The sequence below is a fragment of the Asterias amurensis genome, chromosome 15 (genome assembly GCF_032118995.1).
Source record: "Asterias amurensis chromosome 15, ASM3211899v1".
NCBI lineage: Eukaryota > Metazoa > Echinodermata > Asteroidea > Forcipulatida > Asteriidae > Asterias > Asterias amurensis.
In genome coordinates, this window is record NC_092662.1 from 4862701 (window position 1) to 4885391 (window position 22691).

Genomic DNA, 22691 nt, shown 5'->3' on the forward strand with positions numbered 1-22691 from the left:
ACCAATGTTATAAAAAACTCGGACTGTGACATTGAAAAGGTCGACAGGGGCGGATTCAGGATTTCCCAAACGGGAGGGGCGTGATTTATACGTGGCGACTCTGCAAGGGGTTGACTTTGTAAGGGGGTGACTTTGTAAGGGGGTGACTTTGTAAATCACCCCCTTACAAGGTCACCCATTACAAAGTCACCTAATACAAAGTCACCCCCTTACAAAGTCACCCCCTTACAAAGTCACCCACTAACAAAGTCACCCCTTAGCAAAGTCGCATCCTCACAAAGTCGCCCAGATAGTGTTTGGGTACATTTGAAAAATAAGGCTATACTGACAAGGGTTATGAATCTAGGTCGGCATCATTGAAGCACTGTATCTGATATTCAATTTAAAGTTGATTACAAAGAAAGTGCATCTTGTTATGTATTCAGGAACCGAATGATGGCACCACACCTCATTGCCTTCCAAGCCACACGAAGTAATTGGGAATTACTCGGTGACTTGGCGGGGTCGATGTAAAGCTGTCCAACAACCTCGCCCTATAACAGGGTAATTGTATTGATACACTCGCCTGGAGATCGACACCTCTTCCGATCACCTCTACCCCTGGTATTCATCTTCTTCAAGCTTGTTAACTTTCAGGGCGTGTGAAGAATTGGCAGGAAAGGTGATTTAGGCTGCGCTTGAATTAACGGCTTTGGCGGTTGGTAGGGCCGTGTAACACAAGGCAAATTTTACAGGCAACTTTGAGGCAACTAACCAATGCATTCTACACGACCACTTTGGTTTGCACTTCGGTCACTCTTCAAACAATAAAATCCAGTCGCTAAGAAAAAATGCGCGAACATTGCGATGTAAATGGCTTTTCCTCTTGGTGAAAGGTCGATTGGAACTGGTTGTCTGTTAATTGCATCGCGTGACAAGATCTCTTACATGGTCAACCAGGTATTCACATATACTTGCCCCTAATCTTTGCTGAACTTATTCAGCCAACCTCTTGATTTTGCAGTAAGTTCCTGCGTTAAAATAGAACTTGGTTTGGTGATGGTAGTATTGATCTCATTTGTGTTATACCTGAAGATTGTCGACGTTAGCCCGTGGGTTATCTCCCGTTATAGCTTCCAGAGTTATTATGCTCAGGTTATTTTCCGTAAAAAGCCCAACCAGTTCCTCCATTTCCTTCAAAATGACAGAGAAAAAGGAAAGGGAACAGTTAGACTATTGGAATGAGGAAATACTAATGAAAGTATTACAGGCATTTATTGTGCGCTTTTAAACACTGCATTCAAATAAAAAAACCGATACCCAAGCTGGTTCCATGACCCGGTGCCACATCTGGGAATAAAACACACACTCTTTAATTTAATAATACATTACAATAGTCTGGTGCTCTCTGGTTCACCCGGGATTGGAGTTTAGGGTGTCCTGCTGCCTGGCAAAGGGGTAGAGGGCACCAGCTTTGCTGTTATCAAGGTGCGACTTTAGGTCTCAGAGGTTTGACTTGGCTTTGGTGGCTTGACATGATTTTGATGTTCCTAAGTTTCTCTCCGACGCCTCGAAATAGCCCACATCACCCACAGCAATGGGAGACTTTCAGGACGCTTGGTGGCAGCAGACTTACCAGGTTAAATCCATTGTTCTCGGTATGTGCGCATGCTCAGAACTACGTAAACAATGGACAATTACCTGGTAAGTCTGCTGCCACCTAGCGCCTCAAAGTCTCCCATTGCTGTATGCCCTGTGCATTTTCTGTGGTGCCATTTCCAAAGTTCCTATACAAATTTTACATTTTCCTCATAGTAGTAGTACCCCCTTACCAGAGAGAAATTGATGTGCCCCTTCAAGGTCAAGTTCAAGGGTTTCACTCTCTCTCTCTTACCAATCTAAACAAGTCGAAATTCTCAAAGATGATTGCGGCTTTCTTCCACTGCATCTGCTGCATGAGGACGATCCTGGCGGGGTTGAAGACGCCAGAGCTCGGGTAGATTTGGACCGTCAGTGGATACTTCTCCACGTGGTGCTCATCGGAGACAAACTGTGCGATACAGACCTGGAGGAATGGCATGAAGTGGCAAATTAGTAGAAGTGGCTTCTTATAAAGCGCGCATACATGGAACTGGCATATTAAGTATTGTTTGAAGCTTTGCATGGTGTAGAGAAATATGTTGAACCTGTAATTAGTAAACTTGCGGGTACAACCATGTGTTTGTCCATCACAGAGCACAAGTGGATGTCAAGTTTCTATGTTTTTTTAACGTGGAAAATAAATACTTCTAATCTAATCTAATCTAAATCTCTTTTGAGTGAGTGTTGGCTCTGAAAAGAGGCGGTTTGGTCTTTGCATTGCGGGTAGTATACTCTGTTCGTCTTCTTAAGGAGAAAAGCATAATTACTGACAAAACTCATTTTACATAACCACATTTCTCAGAATGCTTCGATAGCTGCTGTAGGCATCTAGCAAATAATTTTGTATTGACAATAACTTCTGGAGTGATAACCAATCGTGTACCTTATAAAAGGGAAGGATGTTTGGCAAGTGTCAAAGACCAGTCTTCTCACTTGGTGTATCCCACATAAGCATAAAATAACAAGCCTGAAAAAAACTTGAGCTAAATTGGTCATCGAAGTTGCGAGAAACTGATGAGAGAAAAAACAACATTGTTGGATGAATTTGTGTGCTTTCAGATAAGAATAGAAGACTTCTAGCTAGAAGTCTTTTATTTCAGCGAGAATTTACCGTTTTCTCAAAATCTATGCTACTACTTCAAACGGGGCTATTTCTCACACTGTGTTATATAAATAATATATCACTCCAATGCTCGTTACAATGTCAGTTTTTAAGTTAACATTGGTTTTGAGTAATTACCAAACGTGTACCTTCCCTTTAAGCTACCCTTCAACACAAGAACAATGAGGGATCTCAATTGCTACCGATACCAAACTTGATTGAGTGGGTGTGACTTGTTGCCATTAAACCTAAAGCGAAGACTTCTTTGAAAACAATGTTTCAGTTTAAGGGCAATTCGACAGGCTCCACTTAAAGACAGTGGACATGACACTATCGGTAACTGTCAAATACCAGTCTTCACACTTGGTGTATCTCAACATATGCATGAAATAACAAACCTGTGAAAATTTGAGACCAATTGGTCGTTGCAGTTGCGAGATAACAACGAAAGAAAAAACACCCTTGTTAAATGAAGTTGTGTGCTTTTAGATGGTTGATTTCGAGGCCTCATATTCTAAACCTTAGGTCTCGAAATCAAGTTCGTGGAAAATTACTTCTTTCTCAAAACTATGGCACCTCCGAGGGAGCCGTTTTATTTCTCATAATGTTTGACACCACCAACCTCTCCCCATTTCTCGTCACCAAGAAAGGTTTTATGCCAACAATTATTTGAGTAATTACCAAAAGTGTCCACTAAAGACTTCTTTGAAACCAATGTTTTAGTATAAGGGCAATTCGACAAGCTCCCCTTAAACCAAAAGGACATACATGTCATGCGATATTCATAGCTAGAGGCAATTTGTACGCCTCACCTCCATTAAGCCTAAAGGCCATTTTTATAATTGGATATCTTGCTTTTGGTACTACTTTGATGTTAATGTTAGCAATTTTAATCAAAAAATAGACGTATCAAGGATTAAGGGTAGATTTATTGTCTGTTTTCATCGGTTCAGAAATTAAAATTGATGGTCTACGCGATATTAAGGTTCCAAATTAATATCATTTTATGGAATAAATGGCATTTATAGTAAATATGGTAATCAACAGGGATATTTTCCCGTGAGGTGGGATTAAGACAAAGGCGGAAATTTGAATTTCGTGCCAAGGCCGTGTAAATATGCCAGCTTTTCGGCAATGGCTGAGATGAATTGCTGAACAGTGCAAGTGGACTATTCTGTTACCGTTGATGCTACAGCCAATGGTGAAAGCCGTAGTCAAAACCGTAGGCAATTAAGACTACGTCTGAATTAAGCAACTTCGGCTATGGCTATGGTCACTTGCTGAACTTCGTTTGTGCGGTCAGGGCCAAATTGCATATAGGGTCGTTTATGCAGGAAAGAGTTCTTTCAAGAATATCTGGCAAGCCAAAGTATCAGCAGTACACCAGTCACGGATTGTACATGTCTGGTTCCTAGACTTACCTGGACCAAGTTGTAGCGTTGTACGACCTGATTGAGAGTCTGTCCCGTCCGGGAATAGATGGGTCCCCATGTCATCAAGAACTGGGGTTGGTTATAGATGAAGTCGTAGGTGGCGTGCAGGGAAGGAGCTATGGAAGGATTGCCACTCTCCCCAATTGACTAAAAAAAAATGATAAAATAAAGATTGTGCGTCTCACAAAAAAAAGGCCCCTCACAACAGGCTAGAGCGGGATTTGAACATGCTCCTGTTTAAACTAAACGTGCAGGCACTCTTTACCAATTGAACGAGATGAATACTGACAAACCGAGATTGAGGTTCCTTTTTATGCAATAACACAAACCAAACCAATCATGACAACTTTAGAGGAAGCTCTGGGCAAACACCGTCTGGGTTTGGGAACATTATGGGTGCGTTCGTTTAGCTTCCCTGGGTCGACCCCGGTGTATGGCGTTTATTTTTTTTCAGGACGAACGTGTGCAGATAATTACCCACGTTCGTCCTGGAAAGAAAAACGCCACACACCGGGGGTCGACACGGGGAAGCTAAACGAACGCACCCTATATAACAAGGGAATCCGGTTGGGTGAAGGTCCCCAGTTTGAAAGTCCCCAATGGTGTACAAAATCAGAAGCTATTACCAAAGAGTTATGGTACCAACAAAAGAGGGACTACAAAGTACCAGTTTTGGGTGAATGTCTCGAGATGTACCAAACAAATGGGGATTGTTGCCGAAAAGTTAAGGCACATACAAAGGATGGACAATGAGGGCCCCGATTTGCAGGTGCTCTCTCACACTCACACACTAATGGGTATATTCATCAATAAACTTGCAGATCCCCAAATTGGTGAGATTAAATATATCAAAATAACATTCCACAAAATGCCATTTTGCTTACTTGACTCTCAGCAGTACAAAAACAATATCATTGTATCAGAGGTGTAAGGTATCTCTCCATAACACATGTACTGTGCTTAAAATGCACCTCGTCTCACCGTCTATATAAAGAAACTAATAATGCCTCCACCCTGGGACATGAACAGATTCATCAGCTCCTGTTAAAGTCAAATTATTCACTTCCCTGAGGTAATGAATAGAACATTTTACGAGTGTAACCAACCTAAGTGAATTGAAAATGAATTGCACATCTTCTCTTTATAGTATGGAGGTAATAATTAAAGCAGCTAAAATTTTCAACAGACTGTATCATTTTGTTTTCTTCTGCTTTGAAAGCATCACATTATTCGAAAACAAGGACTCTTTCTTAAAGACATTGGACACTATTGGTAATTGTGTAAGACCAGTCTTCTCACTTAATGTGTCCCAACATATGCAGAAAATAACAAACCTGTGAATATTTGAGCTCAATCGGTCGTCGAAGTTGTGAGATAATAATGAAAGAAAAACACCCTCGTCACACGAAGTTGTGTGCTTTCAGATGCTTGATTTCGAGACCTCAAATTCTAAATCTGAGGTCTCGAAATCAAATTTGTGGAAAATTGCTTCTTTCTCGAAAACTACGTCACTTCAGAGGGAGCCGTTGCTCATTGAGGGAGCCAATGTTTTATATCATCAACCTCTCCCTATTACCCGTTACCAAGTAAGGTTTTATGCTAATAATTGTTTTGAGTAATTACCAATAGTGTCCACTGAATTAAATACGAAGTGACGTAACAACCTCGTCAATAAAAAGAAATTAAAAACCAGTCAGAAACACAAAAAAAAACACTGAATTTCAAGCGAGGTTGATTCTGTTTCCGTTTTGGACGGACTTGTCCGAAGCCGAGACCGCGAATGCATTATTTGTTAAGTGCTTTAACTGCGCTACGGCCGTTAATAGCGAATTACAAAACAATGCGCAATTATGGCAACGATGATGGGCACGGTGTCTTCGAAGTGCTCGCCGGCCTTGTGTCACTATTAGACAACATGCGACAAACCAATAACTGGAAGACAAAAATCGTTAAATGGTTCCAATACGGCCACTTCCTTTCTGCAATGAGTGGTTTACATTAAAGTAGAAGTTTATTAGAACGAAGGACTCGGTTGACAATGCAAGTCAAATAGACGAAATATTGAATGATTTTTATATAGTATTTGTAATTATAAGTTTGATTTAATTTATTTATTTATTTATTACTGTTGTACTTTTAGTTGATTATTTTGTTATATTCTAATTATGCAAAACTGTACTTTTGTGATTGGTATCCCACTTATCTTTGCTCAGCAGAAAGGTGTCAAGTCGTAAACTCTGCTGAAGTTAATTTAAACTGTTTTCAATCAACAATGAAATCGATTCATATGACTATAAACAGATGTTAATTGTGTAAAAAAAAAAAAAAAAAATCGAATACCCTTATCCAGCGCTTTTCTGAGAGATCCGCAAAAAGCGCCATTACGTAATCACTCATGTTACGTCATAGTAGGAGCTCCAATTTGTATAGCCGCTTTGTTGCAGCGTGGAGGTATAACAAAGCAAACTCCCAGACATGACGTCATCGCATTGTCATTTTGACGCGCGCCGTCAACCGCAGAATTAGTTTTTAAAAACCTTGAGGTTGTGGCCTGATTTTTTATTTGATAATTGAGAAAAATTCAGGAGTGTACACATCTCAAAATTACATTAAAATTGTGAAAAAACGCATTATAACCAAGTTAAAATAGCATTTCTGTTATCAACATTCCGCTCCGGTAGCTGTTTAAGCATAATTCTTTATGAAATTTAGCCGTGGATAGCTGAGCATGCCGGCGTCGCATGCAATAATGTCCTCTATGCAATACTATCCGGAAGACATTATTGCATATGCCATAATGTCTGCCGGACGGTTTTGCAAATGCAACCGTGTCCACCCGGACGCTGCTGCATAAACCAATTGTGTCCGCCCGAACACATTTGCATATGCAGTTGTGTCCGCCCCGTGCAAAACCGTCCTGGCAGTAAATTAAACGCTTGAATGTCAACGGAACACGTTCGCCATTTTTTACAAGGTAAGTGCATGTCATGAATGACATGGGATGTTGGGTATTCGCTGCAATCATTAAATATATTAATGCTGAATAGGTTCAGTGCATGCACGCTCGCTTACGCGCGCACATACAACTGTACATGTACAGTCATGTGCGTGTCCGCCGGATGGTTTTTGCATAGCCCCGGACACGATTGCATATGCAAAATTGCCGGAGCGGACATTATTGCATGGCGGACACAATTGCATCTGACACCGGCTATACCTAAGACCGTGACACCAGTAGCCATGGCTCGGTTGGACAAAGCCCCTACACAAAATTCAGGACGTGCCCTATGGTTTTTATTTTCTCCCTCCCGCGCCGCAGGTTTCTATTATACGGCCCGGTCACGATCTCATATTGAGCACGTCTGCATTTCACTACATACATCACAGAGTTATCCATATAACAAAAATTACGTTCCCTCATAATGAAATCATCCAAAACCGAAATCTTGTTAAGAAATTACCCACTGTGAAATAGAGAAAGGAATACTGACCGTATGAAATAGTATTATTTCATCAACTTTAAGAAGAAAAAAGCAATGCAAATACACTTTAACATTCAGACATAGTTATTTTGACCTATTTTTATTCTTTATCGTAGGATAAGGGCAACCGGGAGCCGCGTCCAACAATCTGTCAGCTATACTGGGCCCTATTTCATAGAGCTGCTCAGCACAAAATTTTGCTTAGCATGAAATTTCTTCCTCGATAAAAACAGGATTACCAACCAAATTTCCATTTGTTGCATATTGCTTGTTACTGGTGTTCAGCTGTTGTTTGCTAAATCCTGAAACTCACCTGAAAATTTGGTTGGAAATCTTATTTTTAACAAGGAAGAGATTTCATGCTTAGCAAATGTTTGTGCTCAGCAGCTCTATGAAACTGCGCACTGTTCTGATGGTAAAGCTAGAGTCCAGAAACGAAGTAAAAGTGACACGTTGCCTTGGATTGGGCGAATTGGTCTATGTGAACAGTGTTTGTAACTGCTTGTTATGAAATGCATAGGATTTGTTATCAAGATGTTTGAAAAGTAGAATATAATGATCCCAACAAAATGTGCCTCGAAACTGCATGGTTTTCCTTCTAAGTCGTTAACTAACACGGAATACGCCGTTTTGTGGAGTCAAAATACAAAATGTTAACTCCACAAAATGGCAAAGTTTGCAAAGTTAAAGGCATTTGACACTATTGGTAATTGTCAAAGACTAGCCTTCACAGTTGGTGTTTTATTAACATATGCATAAAATAACTAACCTGTGAAAATTTAAGCTCAATCGGTCATCGAACTTGCGAGATAAGAATGAAAGAAAAAAAACACCCTTGTCACACGAAGTTGTGTGCGTTTAGATGGTTGATTTCGAGACCTCAAGTTTGGAAATCAAATTCGTGGAAAAATACTTCTTTCTAGAAAACTATGGCACTTCAGAGGGAGCCGTTTCTCACAATGTTATATACCATCAACCTCTCCCCATTACTTGTCACCAAGAAAGGTTATTTGCTAATAATTATTTGAGCAATTACCAATAGTGTCTACTGCTTTTAAAGGAAAACAACGCAACTTCGAGTTTGTGCGGATCGTTATATTCTACTCTTAAAACATGTTTCTAACCATATATGCTGACTAAATAAACACCCCAAACAGTGCCCTATATACCTTTAAGCCAACGTGTGATTTTGTCAAGTCTGTAAATATGGCTTATTCCCATCCCATCGATTATTGGAGAAGATGCTAGGACCAGCCGTCGATTTCACAAAACTCTTCCTAACTTAGGATTAATCTTATGACTTAGGACGAGTCCCAACCCTGCACTGTAGCATGCAGACCTTAAGATGAATTCTAAGTTAGGACGAGTTATCGAGATAAGACGAGTCCTAACTCTTTGTGAAATCGACGGCTGATCTTTTAACCTCCACGTTAGTGCTATCTCAGCCACCAAGGTTTACCAAACTACCACACAACCACAATCAAAAAAGGAATTCCTAATACGAACTGAAGTATTTCGAGTGAATACTTCAATCGTCTTGAATTATATACCAAAATCGACTTTTAGATTAAATGTGATGAACAATCCCGATTCAATCTTATTCAAGTATTAGGGTCACATACGGTGCCCGAAGAACGCACTACTGTTGAGTGTCGATCTGCCATTAAAGGCAGTGGACACTATTGGTAATTGTCAAAGACTAGCCTTCACAGTTGGTGTATCTCAACATATGCATAAAATAACAAGCTGTGAAAATTTGAATATAATTGGTCTTCGAAGTTGCAAGATAATATTGAAAGAAAAAGCACCCTTATCCAACGAAGTTGTGTGCTTTAAGATACTTGAATTCAAGATCTCAGCTGAGGTCTCCAAATAAATTCAAATATTTTACTGAGAATTACTTCTTTTCTCAAAAACTAAGTCACTTCAGAGGGAGCCGTTTCTTACAATGTTTTATACTATCAACGTCTCTCCATTTCTAGTTACCATGTATACTTTTATGCTAACAATTATGTTGAGTAATTACCAATAGTGTCCAGTGCCTTTAAAGACAGTGGACACTATTGGTAATTGTAAAAGAGACCAGTATTCTCACTTGGTGTATCTCAACATATACATAAAATAACAAACCTGTGAAAATTTGAGCTCAATCGGTCGTCGAAGTTGCGAGATAACAATGCAAGGAAAAACACCCTTGTCACACTAAGTTGTGTGCTGTTAGATGGTTGATTTCGAAACCTCAAATTCTAAACTTGAGGTCTCGAAATCAAATTCGTGGAAAAATACTTCTTTCTCGAAAACTATGTCACTTCAGAGGGAGCCGTTTTTTTACAATGTTTTATACCATCAACCTCTCCCCATTACTCACAACCAAATCAAGTTTTATGCAAATAATTGTTTTGAAAAATTACCAATAGTGTCCAGTGCCTTTAAATACTCTTCTGGAATACATTATCAGTCCTTGTCATAAGGCCACAAGAATGGGGTAACTAGATTAAAATCAAATAAGAGACAGAACAAGACGTCTCTAGATAAACCTCTAAATCACGGCTGGCCGTGATACGAATTCTCAAGACGATGAGACTTCTTTGTCTGTGTCACAGGTTGAACAGTACTTATTCAGGTCAATTATTAAGATTTTGATTAACAATAATAGATAAATATTTGTATCAAGGGCATTGTTATACAACGGTTGCCATAGCGCTGAGAAAAACACCTATAGAGAGGAATAGTACAAGTAGAATGATCTGAAGATAAAACCAGATGGGATTTGAGTTTTAATTGCTGGGAAGTATACGACTGCATGAGTGGTAATGACTCGTAGTTATGTTAAACGTAGACTGGTCTCCTATCTTTCAAAGCAGTGGACACTATTGGTAAATACTCAAAATAATTATCAGCATAAAACCTCACTTGGTAACGAGTAATGGGGAGAGGTTGATAGTATAAGACATTGTGAGAAACGGCCCCCTCTGAAGTGATGTAGTTTTCGAGAAAGAAATAACTTTCAACGAACTTGATTTCGAGACCTCAAGTTTAGAATTTGACGTCTCGAAATCAACCATCTAAAAGCACAAAACTTCGTGTGACAATGGTGTTTTTTATTTCATTCATATCTCGCAACTTCGACGACCAATAATTGAGCTCAAATTGTCTCAGGTTGGTTATTGTATGCATATGTTTAGATACACCAAGTGAGAAGACTGGTCTTTGACATTACCAGTAGTTTCCAATGTCTTTAAAGCGAGAATTGGTCTTACAGAACAAGTGATTTCATTGGATAAAAGTGCAGTGACGTATTAGCTTCCCTTGGGCCTATATATGTTTTAATTGGTCCGCGGTGATTTTTTGGCAGCGGGTCGTCTGCAGGCTGCAGCAGCGTGTATTTGTTTTATACAAACACACAGTGTACGTCAAGGTTCTGTCCACCATAGTCTTACTGGATAGTTTAATGCTATGGCGTCCCATAGCTATGTAAACTACTTCGTATCAGTTCAAATGACAAATAAATTGCCTCTGAAAATGACAAGCTAACAGGTCCTGCTGGCATGTCACTGAAAAGGTTAAGGGTAAACTCTGATTATAAACACCGGTAACTATTTTACGTGACATAAAAAATAAAATAAAAACTTGTTTAGATCCAAGACCCCAAGTCTAATCGTATTTTGAAGTTTGAGCCCAAGAGAACTACATACTGCAAAATAGAGCAAACAATAGTAATTTTGAACATAATTTACATGAGTGATCCATGCCTCGCGAGAAGAAAAAGTTTAACTCAAATAAATGACCATGAACGAATATACAATTTAAGCAGATACCACTTCTAATTGAGCTACAGCACGGAAGCGCTTGTGAGTTGATTTCTCGGGAGAGAATTGACAACTTAATTTCACTTCATCAGCCTTGGGGAGAGACTATATTGTATAGCAAAAGTCATTTTGGAAATGAAAAAGTCATTGTACGGAGGCTACCAACACGAAGCGGAGAGACAAGTAGTACACAAAGATAATTGACAAACGAAAAAACGGTATTGTTAAAGGCTACGTCTTTGTGCGCAAGCAATCTAACAGGAATTACTCTCCTAGCTTTAACACAAAAAAACAAAAAAAATCTGGGATGTGAGACTGAATTTCCAAAGAGGGTTGACAACAAGACAATTAAGATGTTAAAATGATCAGTTTTATTCGACTTGACAGACAGGGGACAGTCGGAGCGGGTTAAAAGGCTCTGGAGGCCGGGGAGTTCACACAAAGGGGACACCACGAAACCCAAACAGTTTAGTTCTTTATACCTGGGATTTGAGACATAGTTGCCGAAAAGGGTTGACGATATAATATTGCAAGAAAATGAAGATGTTTTAAAGGCATTTGAGGCCGGGGAGCTGCATAATACAATAAGGGGAACAAGTTTGGGTTTTGTTCTTTTGTCAGCAGTACGACTAATGTAATTTTCCCTAATGGACGGCATGGTGGATAACAGCTCCTTTTGGTTTTGTACACGCTTTCCAACTGGGTGTTGAATCTAGTGATTTTGGCAGATTGAAACATTGGATCGCCTATTAAACACCGTTTTCCCCAGAATCACACTAAAATACACAACATATATATTCACATGGTGTTACCGCAAACCCTTCTTAGTTACAATACTTCCTCCATTCTTAGTTTCAAATCCTACTTTAAAAAAACCCGTTACAGAACAAACAAAAGCTAAAACAAATTGGATTGCTACTTTTACGAACATCAAACGCTGTGACGTCCGCCGCTAAAACAAGAACATGCATGTACGGCATTAATTCGCCACTTGGCGAGGACAGTCACGAAGCCGCTTTGTAAAACAACGAACCATTCTCGAGATCGGTTCGTCCCCCTAAAAAAAATTCCTCCATTGGTCACGGAATCATTAAACACGCAAAAACAAAAAGTCCTATTCATAACAATCCGGAGATACTAATTCTGATGGTGCATGGAGTTACAAATAAAATATGCGCTAGTGGGACACGTTTCGGTGGTAACTGTGAGTATTTCTGCCTCTTACGTGTATTTTCTTCGATGGTTAATTGATGGTATTTTCGAAGAGAACACGCGATGGAGGGTAATTTGATTATAAGAACTCTTTCATTTCTTCAACTGAAACATTTAATGATGCAGCCACATCTAATGTGAACACCCAGTGCAATGATATTGTTTGATATCCTTATGGTGGTTCCTATATGGGGAATACATTAGTTGCATTGCTTCAGAACTCTGTGTAACGTGCGGTGAATTTGCACACAAAAAGGTAATGATATTCAATTTGCAATATTGCAAGATGTAGGTCTACATAAAAGGGTCATTGCAGTAATGTATGAATTGCACAAAGTGTGTAAATTCGGCAAAAAGAGAAGGGATTCGCCCCGGTGTTCCTGGTTGTAGCAGCTGTATGCGCCGAGCACCTTGTAAACCCTTACAAAGTGCTACATGTTTAGTTGGGTCTCAGAATTCATCACTGCAATAACCTATCTTTCTGAAAGTTTGTATATACTGAGCGCCTTGAGTACCTTGTTCGGTACGTGCGCTATATAAGACTTCGATATTATTATTATTATTAAATGGTATTTTTTAAATACCTTTTCTAATGATAAACTATCAGTTTTCAGTGTTCCAACGCAAAACTAAACGTTTGGGTGTTCCCCAACCCAAACCCTTTCTCTTCATGCCCCACCCCTTTACGGACAGGATACGCACCGATCGAATAGTGGTCTATAGTCGTAGGGGCCTACTCAGTAATCCAACCAGCCAACATCAATGCTCCTCCCGGGGCCTGTCATTCAATTTGTCCCACTAATGTGGGCCGCCAGGGACGCGCTGAATTTGATTCTCCGTCGTTGGAGAATTCGATCTTACTTACGAAAATAGACGCTTTTTTGTCCTTAAAGGAGCATTAAAGAGTTGTTTTTGCTAACAAAACAGTCGACTAAGCACTTTATGTAATCCACCATCAACATAAACTGACAAACATGTATAAGAAGTTTAAGATCGATCGGCAATCTGGGTCACGGGAAATTAGTGACAAAAACGAATACACATTTTGCATGATATCGACTTAAACAAATTAACAAAACGCGGGATAAATTCGAAGTCATAGTTTTATTTTATTTTTGTCTCCTTAAACATGACATTTCAGAAATAGTTCAGAGAATGTTTTCCACTATTATCATTATTGTTAGACCGTTTGTAATTTGTATGTAAATTTGGATCTTAGACGAGTATTTTTTTTCTTACAAATTCTGCATTAAATGCTCCTTTGAAGTAGTGCTATTGCGTACGCCTCCGGCTAACAGACTGTTAAATTCGTGTTGTTTCACCAATTGTAGCTTAATTTGAAACGCTGCACCCACCACGTGAACCGTGAAGCCATTGTCTTATATACAGTATGTTTCCATGTAGGCTGGGACTATATGGGTCTATACTTCGCCAACATGAAGTGAATAATAATTTAGGTCAACGGGGAAACTTCACCTTCTTAAAGTGGAAGTAGGTCAACCCTTTAGGCTGCAACTCAATGCGAAATCGATGGCGTTTTGACGTTGTCATCAACGAGACAATGTCATCAACGAGGCAACAGTTCCTTTTTATAACCACTGTTGGGAAGTACAGTGATCTGCACCGAATAAGACCCCCCCCCCCACCCACGCAATCCACGCATATGTCTGTCTTAAAGGCACTATAGGCCAAATGTCATAAAGTCTATAATGATTTGAGGCATTGCATGTAGTCTATATGATTTGAGGCATTGCATGGTGAGGTATCAACAAAAATACTAATTTGAGAACTCGCTACACGATAGTGCTGTTAATAACAATCAAAGCTAAAGTAGTATACCAAGCGTACGTTCTATACCCTACGCCAATGGAGTAGCTAAAAACCATGTATAAGCAACATTCCTTTGAAGATTAATGTCCCGAGGTCCTTGTGACTGACGTGAAGATCGATCCAAAAAAGTAACGCGACTCGTCCCTCGGACCCCCCCCCCCACCCCATACAGTAATGGTGGGTCTCAGACTGGCGTAGTTGCGCATATTGTGTCCGGTTCTAGCTTTAGCATCATGCACATCCTATTAATAGCCAATTACCAATATATCCATGCCTTTAAGGAGAATTGATTCCCAGGGTTAAGTAACGTGCACGAGAGAAAAGGAAAGAAATGAGACCAACAAAACCTCACGATTTTTCGGTGTTTCCTCATTCGTGAAACGTAATCACGTTCCCTGTATATCAAACGGTTCGATGCACGAATGTTTTAACAATGCCTCCCGGCTTTTATGAAACAGAACGATCTTTTATACTTCGTGACTCGGACACGAGCGACACTTAAACACAAATGCAACACATTTTTAAAAGAGACCCTTTCTGCGTATTATGTTTTTTTGGTTTTTCTCTAAACATTCTCGTCCATTAAAAATAGAAAGTTACATTTTAAAAGATATACGATTGTGTTGAATGAAGAGTGACTGTAATTTCAGGGAACTATTATTGGCATGACCATCTTTTTATTGTGAACCACTGAACAAGAGCAAGGGCGCAATAACAAAAATTAGGTAGGGGGATGCAAGCCATTTGTTTATTATTTAATTATATCTTGTTTTCCCTGAGGAAATCTTTCAGCGAGAGCACTGACTTTCAAAGGTGCCTTGCATTAAAACATCAAATAAAAATGTATACAATAAAAACATTAAATATCAATATAAACCACAAGGGAAACTGACTGGGTAAATTTTGAAATGATTTTTGGGGTTGAACTAAGAATTGACTAGAGTGGGATTCGAACCTAATCCGGAGGTCGTTGGTTCGAATCCCACTCTAGTCAACTCTTTGTTCGACCCAAAAAATCATTTCAAAAATAATTAAAGTTACACAAACGAAAAAGCCATCAAGCCCTTTTTGTGAAGTCGATCATTTATTTGACACCGAACAGTGACGTGCTAGTTCACGACGAAAACCGTGCAATTTTAAGCATATTAAACTGTGTTGATCAATATTATCTACTAAAAATATCCTTCTTACCATATACATAATATTATATAGGATTTGAGGCATTGCATGGTGAGGTAACAATGTATATTTGGTTTGCGGTAACACCGTGCGTGTGTGTATCTACATGCCAGGTAGAGTTTGTTCTTAGAGAACGGTCTTGCTATATTCAACTGCCGAGGAGTAGATAATCGGGGGTTCGGGGGACTTTAGCGTATAGGATCCTGACGATGACTAGAGCAAGCTAGTCGAAGCGTTGAGACCAATTCAGAACTGACTCCGCGGCAGTACAGTTAAAAGCTTACAGTCATAATAATGTCACATCTGCCAGTTAATCATCACACCTCTCGCCTACAAACTCGCCAGGTGTTGCATTATACCTGTTACCATTGCATGGTTTCATTGCGTTTCTTGCAAAGCAAAAGCTTTAAACCTTTCCATCTTGTTGCAAAGACCTTCTATCTTTTGATTTTTTTAAATAAAGCACAAAGTCCAAAAGCGGAAGCGGAAAGGACAATTAACCTGATCTAAGACTGATCTTTTAGCTGCGACTCAATCTTAATTGATGAGCATCTTGTGGTGCCACGATACAAATCACTAAGATGTAGTGACAACTCATGCATCTTAAGATGAATCTTTGCACTTTGAGAAATCGCGCTCCGATCGTGCCCAGAATTATTGGTTTACTCGAACTGCATGCTACTTGTACTCGAGTACACACTGCAAAATCTGTCACATACCGAAAAAGTATGGAACGCCAAAGAGGCATTTAATCATCGGTGATGGTCTTTTGCAACCGGTGATCAAATTTTTCATCGGTGGTGGTCCTATGCGATCGGTGATCAACTTTAGCAATCGGTGATAAAACACGATCGGTGGTCCATTTTAGCGATCGGCCATGCATATTCATGATCGAAGATGGTATTAGTGATCGGTCATGCATATTCACGACCGGTGATGGCTTTTTGTAATCGGTGGTCAACTTTAGTGATCGGTGATGACTTTTTGCAATCGGTCAACTTTAGGGATCGGTGGTGGCTTTTTGCAATCGGTCAACTTTAGTGATCGGTGGTAGCTTTTTGCAATCGGTCAACTTTAGGGATCGGTGGTGGCTTTTTGCAATCGGTCAACTTTTGCAACCGGTGATGGAATTTTGCAATTGGTCAACTTTAGGGATCGGTGGTGGCTTTTTGCAATTGGTCAACTTTAGGGATCGGTGATGGCTTTTTGCAATCGGTCAACTTTAGTGATCGGTGGTGGCTTTTTGCAATCGGTCAACTTTAGTGATCGGTGGTGGCTTTTTGCAATCGGTCAACTTTAGGGATCGGTGGTGGCTTTTTGCAATCGGTCAACTTTTGCAACCGGTGATGGAATTTTGAAATTGGTCAACTTTAGGGATCGGTGGTGGCTTTTTGCAATCGGTCAACTTTAGGGATCGGTGATGGCTTTTTGCAATCGGTCAACTTTAGTGATCGGTGGTGGCTTTTTGCAATCGGTCAACTTTAGTTGACCGATTGCAAAAAGCCACCACCGATCACTTAAGTTTATCACCGATCGCATAGGACCACCACCGATGACAAATTTGATCACCGGTTGCAAAAGACCATCACCGATGATTAAATGCCTCTTTGGCGTTCCATAAAAAAAGGGATCAAAATTTCAACCGGATAGTTTTTCTATAGGTGAGGGCTTCATTTACTATCTCACCAGAAGCACGTTGCCACTTCTCCTGAGGCCCAAGCAGGGTCACCCCGTCACAGTCCGTAAGGTAGGTCAAACCAATACCACCAGGGGAAAGCTCCTGGGGCTGAAACAGGGTTACCCCCTTCCCAGTCCGTAAGGATGTAGACAATGGGTATCATAGGAGCCTGGTTGGTGGAGCAGAATGCACTAGTCCGTACGGTACCAATGCAACAGGGGCACGTTGCCACCTGCTCCTGTGCCTGAAACAGGGTTACCCCCTTCCCAGTCCGTAAGGATGTAGGCATGGGTATCATGAGAGCCTGGTTGGTGGAGCAGAATGCACTACTGTCCCAACTGTTAACGAAGCTAGATGGTTAAGGTGCTCAAGGATGACATGACCGGGGTTCGAACCCACAGTGTTTAAATAACACAAATTTATGCTAAACACATAAGTGTTAGTTTAACCCCATTTGCTAGTTTTGATTCTCCGAGTATCTATTACGTGCAGCAACACCAATGGTGTCAATTTTAACACAAGTTTTTGCAGCGAACTTGGCAAACCTTGGGCTACAATGATACTCAACTGAAACGTATGGCTATAATTGACTACAACACGATAGTGTGACAGCGCGCAAACAAAAGTTAAATCACAGAAACAACAAAAAAAATCCTTTTACAATGAATTTAAAAGCGCGCGCAATAAAACATCGATTTGTAGTTTAAAAGTGATTGATCAACCCGCCACCATGCTGCCGCACTATACCAAAATTGTTGAGATTATATCAAGCTGATGATTGGAATTGATGATATCGATTAAGAGAAAGACATAGCAATCAAATAAGAGATACAATCTCTAAAATTGCTTGTTACAAGCCGTAGCCGACCCGGCGGCAATTCTTTTTCTTTTGCCATCCTCAAAAATTTTCCTGATTTCGTTTAAAGGATTCCCAATTCCCAAAATAAATCTCAATTGAAAAGCACTACGACAGTGACAGATTCGTAGGGCATGAAAAAAAATGCGACCGGGCGTACTTTTTATGCTTGAGTATCACGATTACGGAAGGGGGACAAATCAAATGGGAGCCCCCGTCCGTGCGTGGGATTGCTGTCAGGGTGTCTTGGCCTACTTCTTCAGGGGTGGCAAATAGGTTATTACCTGGGCTCAATGTCATAGAGCTGCGTCAGTCTTAAAGGTAGCTAAGCACAAATGCTTACCAGATTAAGGTTAACAGCTTAACCACAGTGTCACATGTACAAGTTGTGACTGGTATCCTGCTTAATTCCTGCTTAGCAAGACGACAGTTAAGCTATTTTCCGCTTAAGCAGTTCTATGAAATTGGCCCCCTGGTGTACACGCATGAGCGAGAAGTCGAGAGATCTCACCCCAATGCAGTCACTCTAGTCTTAATGTATACGAGGAGGAAAGACACCGCATGCCAATCTATTTTTTAATGACCATCCTACATGGGGATATTAACTTCCTCACAAACAGATTGTTAAAGAAGTGCAAATTCGCGAAGGTTTTGTCCCCTTCCACTTAAGTCCGCGTCCTTGAGGCTATCAGTAATATGGTTTTAAACAGGCCTACTTTGTAATTGGGTCTTTCTAGGTGAATAATCTAACCACAGTGTTACAGCGCTGAAGAGCGACACTTCCTTTAAAGGCACTGGACACCTTTGGTCCTGGGGGAAACTCTTCAGACATGTAGCCGTTATTTATTATTTTCCAGTAAAACAAAATCAAATCAATTTTTTGTTTATGGGGGAAACAGCTTTTCCCAATGTGTCATATTACAAAAAAAGTAAGTAGTATTTTTCAGTAGGACAAAAATCATATTAAGTTCATTTTAGAGAGGGAAAATGCTCTTCTCAATATGTCTTATAACAAAAAGGAATAACTAAGATGTATCATTGAAAGTCGGAAAGTGTATTTGGATGAAAACAATTATTAGACCTACGGAACTTATAAATCTTGCAGCGGAAAAGCATTGACCATGTTGTCCATTAAGAGCAAGGTGGTCAATTGTCCCGAAGGCAATTTCATTTCGAGGGTGCTGTCTTCAGATATTGAGGAGTGTAACGATTCTAATATGTCTTGGATTTGGAGAGGTATCTGTTGCCTAATGTGATGGTTAAGTTTAGCAAATGCTTTTTCATTTAACAAGATGAGTTAAAGGCACTGGGCACTATTGATTATTACTCAAAATAACAACTAGCAATGTAGAGCTGTTGATAGTATTAAACATTGTTACAAAAATGGCTCCCTCTAAGGTAACATAGTTTTTTTTAGAATGAGTTAACTTTACACTCAAATAATAAAATAATAAGTATTTTGTTATGCATCTTAAAGCACACAAATTATGTTTTTTCTTTCATTAATTTTCTCTTGCAAATTCGAAGACAATTTTTAGCCCCAAATGGTGATGGGATACACCAAGTGAGAATACCAGTCTGCGACAATAACCAAACGTGACCAGTGACTTTAAGTTGGCTGGAGGCGCGGTCACACTTAGACCAAGTTGAGGAAGAGGTTATGCCTGTAGCCGTGCATTAGGACGGCACTGATACCATCAGAGGCTCAATCCAAAACAAGGTCATGAACTGGCCACAACAAACAAAAATACACGGGTTATTCCTGGTTGTGTCAAAACACATCAGTTATGTGGGATTTCTAATATAAAACTTTGAAAGTAATGTTAACAAGTGCAACCTAGCAGAGGTAATCAATGAAAACTTAGGTTTGGGAATGTGTATTCACTTCTTTATCAAAATATCCGCTTACAATGAGATGGTTCCTTTATTATACTGCGCTAAAATACAAAGTAACTGGACAATTCTTTTAATTTAATTGGTTGAAAATGATTCTTAAAAGTCATTTAAACTAACTGGGCATTTATTGTGTACAATGTATTGTTTTTTATTTGTATGTCACAATAACAAATGTAAAAACTGATTTAGAACTTGTTAAAAAAAAATAATGTCACAAAGTCATCATTATCGAACAAAATAAGTCAAGACGGTAACCAACCGTGAATTTTGTAAGATACCACCGCTGCCACTGATTTGTGGCATCTATTAAACATATCCAACCGCTGCCACCAGTTTACGACTTAAACGTTTGTTGTTTTCACTGTTGCATATTGTGTGCATAATCTATCTCATTCTGATGCGCTCCATGCACGTACAGGCCTACATTACTCGTTACAAGATGGTAACCACCGTGACTGATTTCGTAAGATCCCACCGCTGCAACCAATTAGTGATATATATTTTAAACATATCCCACCGCTGCCACCAGTTGACAACTTAATCGTTTGTTGTTTTCACTGTTGCAAATGAATATTTGTGTACACTTGTATCTACCTCGACCTGCTGCGCTCCATTCACGTGTATGTAAACTGAACCAATTCATGTACTTCCACGGACTTCCACAGAGTGTTCCAGAATTACACTTGACCGACATCTACACTTTAAAAAAGCCGTATTCATTTAACACACTTAATCCAATTCAACAGACGAAATGGTGCGTGCACGGATTATAGACTGCTGTATGCTAACCTACCTGCACCAAGACTGTCTGTTGCACGCTCTATAAAACACCTGACATGTTTTACAAAATACTCTCATTGTCACATGATGTGATTATGCTGCTTGCCATTTAAACTTCCAACAAAATTGAGGCCAAGGGCGTGAGTCACTCTATTATGTTAAAGTCTCCAACCATCATTTACCAATCTCCCGGTAAAATGGTTGGCATAATTCTGTAAAAGAAAAAAAATGCATTAACGTCCTCATTAAATTGGACTTCACTGCAGAGCCTTGAATCATGAGAAGTGAAAACCAAACCCTTCTCAGCACACAGTACGCAATTTGGCCAACAGTATGTGAGACGGCATCAGTTACATACAGTGGTGCATTTAGAAGTACCAAATTGAACGGTTGCAATTGGAGTGGGACAGAGAAATTAAAAACCCATCGGGGATGAAACTTTTGAAGAGGATGTTTGCAATGAGAACGCAGCAAGTGTTCATATGTAATTACGTCTTCGATACCATTGAAATGCTCCGGCCCCCCCCCCCCCATCAGATATAAATTTCAATATCGGATAAGTCAATGCCCGATACAAGCAAATACACCAATGCTTCGAATCGTGATGTTCGCTCTATCAATTTCCCGTTTCAATATTCGGCTCTTAATACAAATTAAACGAAGAAGGAGAAAGCCGTAGTCAACCGTCCGCACTTTCAGTCATTTACCCTTTTCTAATACACGATATCAGATCATTGGCCCACAGGGAATAAGTCAATGTCCTATTCACTATTATTACCATAGATTGTTATCAGGGTACCAACAGCCAGTTCCCTTTTCAAAATACCCAACGATTATTAAAAAGGAAATGTAATAGCTCTTGACAAGCTTTATATCAGGCTCGGTGAAGTCAACGCTCTTTCCAATATAAGACTTTAAAGGCACTGTATATTTGTTTTAATCATAAATGTAGACTAATACAATAAAACTAATATTTGAACATTTTGGAAGTGTCGTGGCCGCGCGGTTGAGAGCACCGAATTCAAACTCTACTGTTTCTGATCAGCATGAGTATGGGTTCGAATCCCCAGCCGTGGCATTTGTGTCCTTAAGCAAGACAGTTAACCATTGCTTCGTCCTTCGGATGGGACGTAAAGCCGTTGGTGCCATGTGTTGTGTAACGCATGTAAAAGAACCCAGTGCACTTATCAAAAAGATAAGGTGTTCCTGGTTGTGGCTGCTTAATGCGTCGCAGCACATTGTAAACCCTTTTAATGTGCTACAAAATAGGGTCTCAGATTCCATCACTGCAATAACCTATCTTTCTGAAAGTTTGTATATACTCAGCGCCTTGAGTACCTTGTTTGGTAGACACGTGCGCTATATAAGACTTCGATATTAGTATTATTATTATTATTATCATTTTATTTTAGATGGTGATCGCTTTTCTTTTTCAGATATCACCGAAACTCCGGAGCGAATAATTATTTACACAGGAAGAATAATCCCAAATGGGATGATACGCTTCTCAGATTCAAATTTTGGGGAATTTAACAAACTGGATTGTTTTTACAAAAACACAATACTTCGAAGTGACATGATTCTTAAGATGCTTTATACTACCCAATTAAGCTGCTGTATTATATAGGCTTCGAACGGAAAGTTGTTATTGCCATTTATTTCAAGAGCGATTATCAAACTTAAATGGTAGGTCATATTTTGGTTAATGACCCATTAGGAAGACTACCTGCAGGCCTCTTCCGTAGAACAAAAGAGAGGGATAGCGTTTGGATGGCGATCATGGGCCCAATTTCATAGAGTACAGCACACAAAAG

General features: G+C 39.8%; 1 protein-coding gene across 1 annotated transcript in view; it reads right to left on the bottom strand.

Annotated features, from left to right (window-relative positions):
- The window catches only part of LOC139948382 (gamma-aminobutyric acid type B receptor subunit 2-like), a 54223-nt gene that overhangs the window by 20062 nt on the left and 11470 nt on the right, over positions 1-22691 (bottom strand). Inside the window, exons 2-4 of the mRNA XM_071946523.1 lie at positions 4144-4302; positions 1874-2044; positions 1069-1173 (exon numbers count right to left, since the gene is read on the bottom strand). Coding sequence (XP_071802624.1) covers positions 1069-1173; positions 1874-2044; positions 4144-4302 — 435 coding nt within the window. The remainder of the gene's footprint in view (positions 1-1068; positions 1174-1873; positions 2045-4143; positions 4303-22691) is intronic.